At 39.1% G+C, this 8,992-nt stretch overlaps 2 protein-coding genes across 2 annotated transcripts in view; one reads left to right on the forward strand and one right to left on the reverse strand.

Annotated features, from left to right (window-relative positions):
• Positions 1–2,023: 2,023 nt before the first annotated feature.
• On the reverse strand, positions 2,024–5,000 carry LOC124396716 (Hermansky-Pudlak syndrome 6 protein). Its single transcript, XM_046865957.1, has one exon. It carries the CDS (start codon positions 4,704–4,706, stop codon positions 2,160–2,162), a length of 2,547 nt encoding a protein of 848 aa, XP_046721913.1. The 5' UTR covers positions 4,707–5,000; the 3' UTR covers positions 2,024–2,159.
• A 661-nt stretch (positions 5,001–5,661) lies between these two features.
• Positions 5,662–8,992, forward strand: part of nsmce4a (NSE4 homolog A, SMC5-SMC6 complex component) — a 6,401-nt gene continuing 3,070 nt past the window's right edge. Inside the window, exons 1-6 of the mRNA XM_046865971.1 lie at positions 5,662–5,787; positions 5,924–6,014; positions 7,982–8,254; positions 8,373–8,453; positions 8,593–8,723; positions 8,817–8,959. Coding sequence (XP_046721927.1) covers positions 8,047–8,254; positions 8,373–8,453; positions 8,593–8,723; positions 8,817–8,959 — 563 coding nt within the window. The 5' untranslated portion in view covers positions 5,662–5,787; positions 5,924–6,014; positions 7,982–8,046. The remainder of the gene's footprint in view (positions 5,788–5,923; positions 6,015–7,981; positions 8,255–8,372; positions 8,454–8,592; positions 8,724–8,816; positions 8,960–8,992) is intronic.

Genomic DNA, 8,992 nt, shown 5'->3' on the forward strand with positions numbered 1-8,992 from the left:
CATAAATTTACAAAAAAAATAATTGCATAACACATCAAATTCAGACGTTTCCAAGAAATCCTTATTTTTTAACATTTATTTTGATATATTTATATTTTCTTTTCTCAATAAATAATTTTTGTCCAAATCAAAAAAAAGGTCAACAAAAAAGCTTAAAAATACAAACTGCAGTTTGTGGTCATGGGATAGACAAAGCAGTGACTAAAAGGGTAACACAAAATTAAATTAACTGTACTGAACCAATACGGAGAGGCACAAGCCTGTGCAACGTGCTTCATTAAAAGTCACTCTCGTTCTCTGCATAATGAAATTTACTTCAAATTCAATTTAAGGAAGACTCTGATCTTCTGACTCAGAGTCTGTGTTTGTCAATCCAATTTTAATCTCTTGTTGGAAGTTCAATGCAACATTCTAAGGTCAATAAATAATGTAGTAAGTTGGGATGTAATGTAAATGCTAAATCCTGTACTATTTAGAACTGACTACCGCTGGATAGTAAACAACAGACAAGATTAATAAATATGTTTATACAGATCATTCTTTAATTATTTTCCAGTATTTATTTATTTATTTATTTTTACAATAGTGTCTTTAGAAGTATTGTTCCTATATAAACATTCCAACATAACAGCAAACCTATTTTTTTATGGTTTTTGCTTATCTATATAGTTATATTATCAAGGCAATTCTTAAAAGCTTCATCATGCATATTTAAAGCCAGCTTAAAGCTTTTTGGGGAATTTCCTACAGTATGCAGACTTGGCAAAGTGTAAAATGCCACCGTAGCATTTTTTGCTGCTTTATTTTAAAAACCAGAGGAAATAAAAATCTCTTATAGTTTAAAACAATTGTTACTGCATTGTTAAATAAAATCATGTTTAAAAATGCAGTTGCAGGCTATGGCAATGACTTTTTTGAATCAAGGAAAGAAGATCAGAGTATACAGCCAGTGTTTTCATGTTTATAAATTAGATTTTTGTTTTTCTAAGGGTAAATTTGTATACATGCTTGGAACAGTCATGTCAAGTAATCTACTATGAAATACACATACAGGTGATAAAGTAAAAGGAGGAAAATACAAATTAGGGGTTGGCAATTATAAGAGACTAGGTCTTTTCCAAGTCTCTAGAAGTGTATTAAAAAGATGAACACTATTCTTCCAAAACATATTGCTGGTTTGATCACTGCATAATATACCTTAGGGGATGAGATCTGATGACTGCAGTGGTCACTGCACAAGACTTACATTTTTCCATACTTGAACAATTCAGTGAGCCCTTATGCCCTATGGATGGTTGTATCATCATGCTAGATTCACACCACTATAGAAATGTTTCACCAAAGGATGAATGTGAACAGTCAGAATAGGTTTGTATTGATTTGAGTGACTGCTCTAAAAAAAGACACAAATCCTAACCAGTGTTTAATCCTTTACCTTATCACCTATCTGTTTAAAGAAGTTGTAATTTTTAGGCTTTAAGTGATATACATTATGAATTAACATATTATATGTTCACTACTACAGACTACAGTTAAGTTGCAATGTTGTAATATTATGCACATTATTTAGTAGTGTTATAGCAATAATCACATTTTTCTCTGCCAGAGGTGGAAAGTATGGCTCAGTGCAGCTCCGCACTCGGTTCTAGTAGGTTTTCTGTAATGACTGAACCACAGGCTGCACCACTGGGCTATAATAGCACACTTTTGCAACTGTTACTCTTGAATAAGGTAAGATCTTTTTCTATTTGCATTGAAAGTAACCAGTTTGATGACATATTCAACAGAAAATGTACTATGATGTGACTTTGACACAACCGTTAGTAAACTCAGTAAAAAAGCATACAATAAATGTACCATGGACCTTAAAAATAGGAAACAATCATATCAAACAATCAGATCAAAGAATAATATCCTTAGGTCAAAAAATAAAAACCCATAAAATTATGTGCTCCAAACAAACTGTTTTAAATATAAAAAAAAGCCATACTTAAACTCACGCAGTTCACTACAGACCAATCAATATTTTAAAAGCCTTTAATGCAGGCCCCATTAAGGTTCCTATTTCTGGTATCAGCAATAACACTAAGAACAACATTATCTTGCCTGTGCAAGAACCAGTCAATGATGATACTGAACTAATTTTGTGTCTGGGAATGTCAGACAGTGCTGACTGGAAATCCAGATGCCAATTTCTCCTTCAAGTCAATGTCCAGCTCAGTGTTGACTTCAGGCAGCTCTACGACCTGACGCTGGGGTGTAGGTGGAGGGAAGGTGGGGGACTGCAGAATGTCTGCATACCTCTGGCTGGATCTTGTCTCCCGCTGGAGAACTTTACTCAGCAGAGGCTTTAGAAGCCCAATGGTGAGCTGACTCCCCTCCGAATGTCCTTGGAATGGGTCCAATGACTGTGTAGTGGATGGCAAATTTTTTAGCACTATGTTTAAAATTCCAGTAACAGTCATATCCTCTGGACAAAGGGCCCATAGTAAGTCCAGGTAGGGGTCCAGGTCTCTATGTTGGGACACCTCAATCAGAAGTGTGCTAAAAATCTCTTTATTGAGAAGAGGGCTTTGACGGCAGTATCTCTCAGCCACCTGGATAACACGATCCCACTGGCCTTGTCCTATGAGCATGCGGAGTGCTTGCATTACTGCATTAGGTCGTTGGCTACACAAGAGCAGCTCCACCTCCAAGTCCTGACAGGCAATTTTACAAGGAATGACCGCAAGAGCCCGTTTGTATAAAGGTAGGCTCTCAGATGTTTCCTTTCCGAAATTCCAGGAAGACGTAGATGAAGAGCTGGACTGCTGCTGTGCCAGCTCCAAAAACTTGGGAAGCCAGCTGGGCTGGAATTTAAAGATGGAGTGACACAGCAACTCGAAGACTGGCAGTGCACCATTGGCTGGGGTGTTTTTCTGCTGATTATTACAGTAGTTTGGTGTTGCCTGAACAGGGCTTAGAACGATCTTCCATAATTCAGCAGGAGCTTTGCTGGATAACGAGCCATCGCCATTACATCGGAGTTGGAACACAGCCTTTACTGCTTGCCAAGTCTGGGTAGGAAATAGTTGGAACATACTATTCAGATATTGTAGGTTTTCCCGATCGATGTCTGAGCTGAGAAGTCTACACAGTTCCTGCTGAACAAGAGTCTCACAATAACTCTGTAGATCTTTTTCAGAGGCTTTCACCACTGATGCTTTAATGTCTTCTAGGGCAATTAAACTCTTCAGCTCAGTGTCCAGACAGTTTATTAGTTTTTCATGTCCTGAAGAATCCTTCACTGTCGGTTTTATCTTACTATTGCCCAGATAATTCCTGATGATGTCTGCCAGTGTGATCGGTGCCTGAAACATCCCACCCTTTTTAAGTTTTTCAGCTGTCAGCTGTGTGGTGCTAAGACTTCTTTGTTGATAATATTTACATGCCTCCTCAAACACAGCCTCAACCAAGACAGCACTCAGGTTAATATTTTGTAAATTGGCGATGGATGGCTGGGATTTAGCTTCATTCTCCTTCTGGATTACTGTATATAACCCAGCATCTGTGAACATCTGTGGGGAATGCGTCTCCAAACAGTTCACAAAAAGGAGGCCTTCTGTTTTTAAAGGGATCCTCTCCAACTCCATGCCACACTTAATGTCAATTAGGTACATCATTCTGCCCACTGTAAGTACAACAATTTCATCATACACGTTTAAGCTGTTCTGAGTCCCACATGTAGTGAGGCAGTTGTCAGGCAGTTTATAAATCTGCCGAAGACTTCCGTCTCTCTGCATCATGCAAACCCAACCGGAGCTGAGAAGGAGCAGGATATCCCCATGTCCAACAGGACTAAAACCATAAATGTCAGGTGGGATAATGGTGGACAGAAACCCAATGCAGTCAGTGACCAATCTTTTAAAGTCTAACTGCTTGTTTGCTGCAGTATTTCTGATAAGCAGTGTTCCATTACTGGCACTGTGGACCTTATAGACATCAGTCTGAGGAGACCATGATAAAAACACCTTATTAACAGTGGTGCAAGAGTCTTGCTCTATAATTGGTAGCAGATATACAATATCTCCAGTGCTGGTAACTGAATAATGTGGATTATTGTGCAGTGCCGTTTTCACTCCGCCTAAGGAGATCCCTCGTTCATCTACATCAAAAGTCCTTTTGCAGATGCAGTACGAGAAGTGTCTGCGATCCACACTGGAGACTGACAAGCTCTCTGAAGGAGGTCTCTCCTCACACCATATAATGAAATTCTGACTAATGCAAACTGAAACGATTTTGGCTCTGGGGCTGTTGCAGAGCTCCACAGTCTGAAGCAAGCTCCATCCACGTTTCCTCTCAGCAAATTTCCAAATTTCTGCTTTGCCATTCTCGAATATTATTCCCAGCAGAAGTGCTTCGTCCTCTGAGTGGTGCTGGTTGAAATAAAGCAGGTCAACTATGGAGACATTCCGCGTCAGCACTAAATCCTGATGCTCCTGCCATTGTGCTAGGTGGGCTCTCTGATATCTGTCATGGGTCATGAGACCAGTTCTCGGAGCTCGCTGGATAATGTGAATGTGTCGCCCATCTGGACTAATGCGGATATTAGCCAAGCAGCTTCTTGTAGAATTTTTACTATTAAACTGCTTCAAAAAGTCTTTCAGTTCTTTACCTCGGGTAAAATCTCCGAAATCTGTCACCTGTTCCAAAACATGTCGGGTCATATTTAGATGAAGGTCAGAAAATCCAGGAATAGGAAGCAAAATAGAGCAGTTTTGTCGCTGACAGTAACTTCACTTCATGGCGTTGACACCCAGAGGCTCAGGGGATCTGTCTCCCACCCGTTCATCGCACCCATTACAGCCAGATGCTACGAATGTGTTTATAAATAAATAAAATCCAAAAAAGGAAGATTGTTCCTATGCTTAACAACTCAACCCTTTCTACTCTCCTCCTGACATCACGAGTTTCTTCATTTCCGGAATTAAACGCGAGTGTTTTTCCTGTAGGTGGAGTCACAACCAAAGCGTACCGATAAACTGTTCGACTCAAGAGAATCGACTCCTCATAAGTCTGATGGAGTTGTGAGTCGCTGGAGAGTCGATTCAACCCACTTCCTTTTTCTTTACCGTCTGAGCCGAATATATTTCACGGTGTAGAGTCGACTGCGATGTTCATTGTCCAAAATAATGATTATTTCCCCGCACGTTCTTTGGTAAAGTGACACATTAAAAATAAACGATTAAACTGACAAACAAAAAAAACCCATTTATTTTTAAAGCACCAAAAGATATTACTAATAGTTTCATTTGAAGTCACGTGTAAAAGCCCCAGCACTTTCATTCTGACATGTTACATGAAGCGTTACTGCTACCCTCAAATTCACAATTTATGCACTGTTAAAAAAGAACAGAGAAATAAAAAATAATAATTAATTATTTATAAACGTAGCTGAAATTGTTTTTGTTGGTTTAAAAAACGTACGGTTTAATTACAACATGGAGCACGGGGTGACAATAAGCGGTGTTTAGACTGAAAACTCGTATTTACGACATGTATCTAGCGCTTTAAGGTAGCCTAAGTCCGCTGGTTCAAAGGAGAAATTTTAAATGACGCAAGACCCGAAAAATAGTGCACTTACACTTAGGGGTTGTGCTATTCCAATAAACCCTACGTAGTGCACCTAAATAAGGGGTGTGGGGCTGTTTGAAATTCAGCCGAGTATGCAAAATCAGTCTACTTCCGTGTTTGTTTTCGCGCGAAGCCGTCTGTACAGGAGTTTGGAAGCAGGCATCTGCAGGCTGGGTGAGTGTGTCTAGCGACTGTACACTGAACTATATTAAATAACCAGATAAGTAATGATAGTGATGTAGAACGAATGCTTTTGTAAGACTGTGATGGACGTTTTCACAAGCCTGGGTGGTTGTGCGTTTGTTTCTAGCGATTAGTACTGCTTTTTGGAGGACTAGCAACAGCTTCAACTCTTCAAAGAACCCGACTGATGGCAGCTAGCGTTTAGAAGCCCGACACTGGTAACAGAGATTTAATAAATATTTTACATTTAAACATATATTGTAAATATAAGAAGATATGTTCCTACCAGGCATGTTCATATCATTCGAGTAATAGTCTTTACTTGAGAGCAGAGTTGTAGTTATTCATATTTGGGTCAATTATACAAATGAATAAAATAAGTGATACAAATTCATATATTTAAACAACCCCCCCACACACACACACACACACACACACACACACACCCCCACACCACAGTACTGTGCAAAAGTGGAAAAAAAATGCTGCAAAGTTAGAATGCTTTCAAAAATAGAAGTGTTAATAGCAAAACAAAAAGGGATAGTAAGTTATCAGGAGAGAAATCTAAATCAAATCAATATTTTATAACGTTGTATTCAGATTGTGGGGGAAAAACTGTTACATTGAGGACTATTTGTTCTTCTTTATGCTAAAGATATTATTCTTAATAACAATCTGCAGAATGATCTGCTGTCAATCCAATGTCGCCCTGATGGTAATGCATGATGGAGAAGAATCTTAATATAAGTGCCTGTATTTGTCAGCAGTGAGAAGTGAGGACATTATTCCACACACACATTAGCTCACAAAAGTGAGTACACCCTTCACATTTCAGCAACAATCCTATTATTTCTTCTCAAGGGACAATACTATAAAATTGAAACTCAGATATTATTTTTAGAGTAGTCAGTGTGCAGCTTGTATAGCAGTATAGATTTACTGTCCTCTAAAACTAACTTACAGCCATTATTTGTCCAAATAGCTGGACACAATAGTGAGTACACCCTAAATTCACATGTCAAAATTGTTATCTAGCACTGACTTAATCCTCCTGGATATAAAATTCACCAGAGCTGCACAAGTTGTTGCGGAGATCCTCTTCCACTCCTCCATAATGACACCACAGAGCTGCTGAATGTTAGAAACATGGGGATTCTCCACCTTCTGCTTGAGGATGCCCTACACATGCTAAATAGGGTTCAGGTTTGGATACATACTTGGCCACTCCATCACTTTACCTTTAGCAAGGCAGTTTTCATCTTGGCGGCATGTTTGGTGTCGTTATTATGTTGGAAAACTGCCGTTTGGCTCAGTTTCTGAAGAGAGGGCATCATGTTTTGTTTCAGAATGTCATGGTACATGTTGGAATCAATGTTTTCCTCAATGAACCGCAGATCCCCAGTACCAGCAGCACTCATGCAGCTCCAGACTATGATGCTAAGACCACCATGCTTGACTGTGGGCAAGACACAATTTTCTTGGTTCTTCTCACCAGGGCACCACCACACATGCTATTAGTCTCATCAGACCACAGGACATGGTTCCAGTTATTCAATTCAGTCTGGTATACATTTGTAACAAATGCAATCCTTTTTACGTGTGGAACGTGGTTCAAATCTTCCCTTTGGAACGTAATAAGTGGCCGAACACAAGTTTGTTTAATCTCTGCCTCACACTTTAAAAGCAGTGTCTCTGTCACTCCACCACCACGACTGCAGGTTGTGAGACAAGGAAAATCTTGTGTACCGTTGCACCCCTAATATATAGAGTATTTATATTGTCTTTCAGAGTTCCAATAAAATATTTTGTTCTTAACATCTGCAAAAATAAATGGCTCACCCCAAGGAAGGAGGAAAACAGACAGTCAGTATATACAGACAATACTTGCTGTGTGGGTGGGAAGTGGACTGAAAATAATTATATTGACACTATAAAAGTCTGATTAAATTGAAAACTAAAATTTAGTGGTATGGTCACCAACCATATCATTGGCTGTATCATATGGAAAACAATCTATGAAACTAGCATTTCAGATCACTTACATCATTAGAAAATACCAAAACGATAACATCTGCCATACTTAATTTATATATACTTCATTTAAAGCCATCTGGTTGCATTTGTAGTGATCAGCAAATTATTATATTTTTTTGTGTGGTTTATTTTGCTCTTTATTCCATTTAAGGATCGAGTTGCAGAGGTGTAATTTCAAACAGAAATACATCCACACTTTCAAAGAGGGTCTTAAAGATGTCTGAGTCAAAACGGAAGACCAGCAGAAGCATTCAGGAGGAGGCTGCTAATGGAGCGGTAGGGCGCAGTAGACCAGAAAGGTCAGCAGACACTGGTGAAGAGGATGAAGGTGCAGGTCCATCAGGGATACACGAGGAAGACGATGACCCTGCACAGCGAAGAGAGATCCGAAGCCAGTACAGAGACCTTATCAACTCTGTTCAGCGTGAGTTTCACCACTGAGTTCTTTTCAACAATATGATCTTGAAATTAATATTACATTCTTCAAATTACATGTCCTGTCCTACGATCTAATGTGTTCATCGATTTTCTTTTGCTTGAAGAAAACCGTGAGGACATGCTGAATCCTGCTAACAATAAACTTTTTGATGTGTTGGAGGAGGCCAACAAGCTGTTTGCTAATGGTAATATATATATGTATATATATATATATATTTTTTTATTGGGTTTTGACCTTTCGTCTCTGCTCGTCTCGGCTCTGTATTTAAAACAATGATCTGCTTCAGTTCATAACATGATTGTGGTCTGAACACTTCCACACAGTCAGACAGGCTCGAGAGGCTGCACTTGATGCACAGCTGCTTGTTCTAGCGACAGACCTGGGGAGAGAAAAGGCCAGTCAGCTGCATGCTGAGGGCTCGGCGTTTGACCCCTCTGCGTTTGCAGAGCATTTAGTGAGTCGCTGTTTATTTACTTTTTCAGAACTGATAACCTGCCAATTTTGATTAAATTAAATTTTTATTATTATTATTATTTTGTAAGCACAGTTGTCCTTCATGGGTCTTAATCGTTTGGAAGAAGAGGAGGATGGTGATGCCAATTTGGGTGGGTATATGCCTCCAGATGCCTGGCAGCGACTTTCCAAAAAAGCACAATATTGCTTCAAAACAGCGCCTTCATTTCACTATATGTAAGTTTCTTCAGTGGTTTTTATTTATTTATT

This window comes from Silurus meridionalis, chromosome 2, assembly GCF_014805685.1.
Source record: "Silurus meridionalis isolate SWU-2019-XX chromosome 2, ASM1480568v1, whole genome shotgun sequence".
NCBI lineage: Eukaryota > Metazoa > Chordata > Actinopteri > Siluriformes > Siluridae > Silurus > Silurus meridionalis.

Bases quoted from the DNA above. Each gene is read 5' to 3' on its own strand.
- LOC124396716 (XM_046865957.1), bottom strand. From the start codon at position 4,706: ATGACCCGACATGTTTTGGAACAGGTGACAGATTTCGGAGATTTTACC.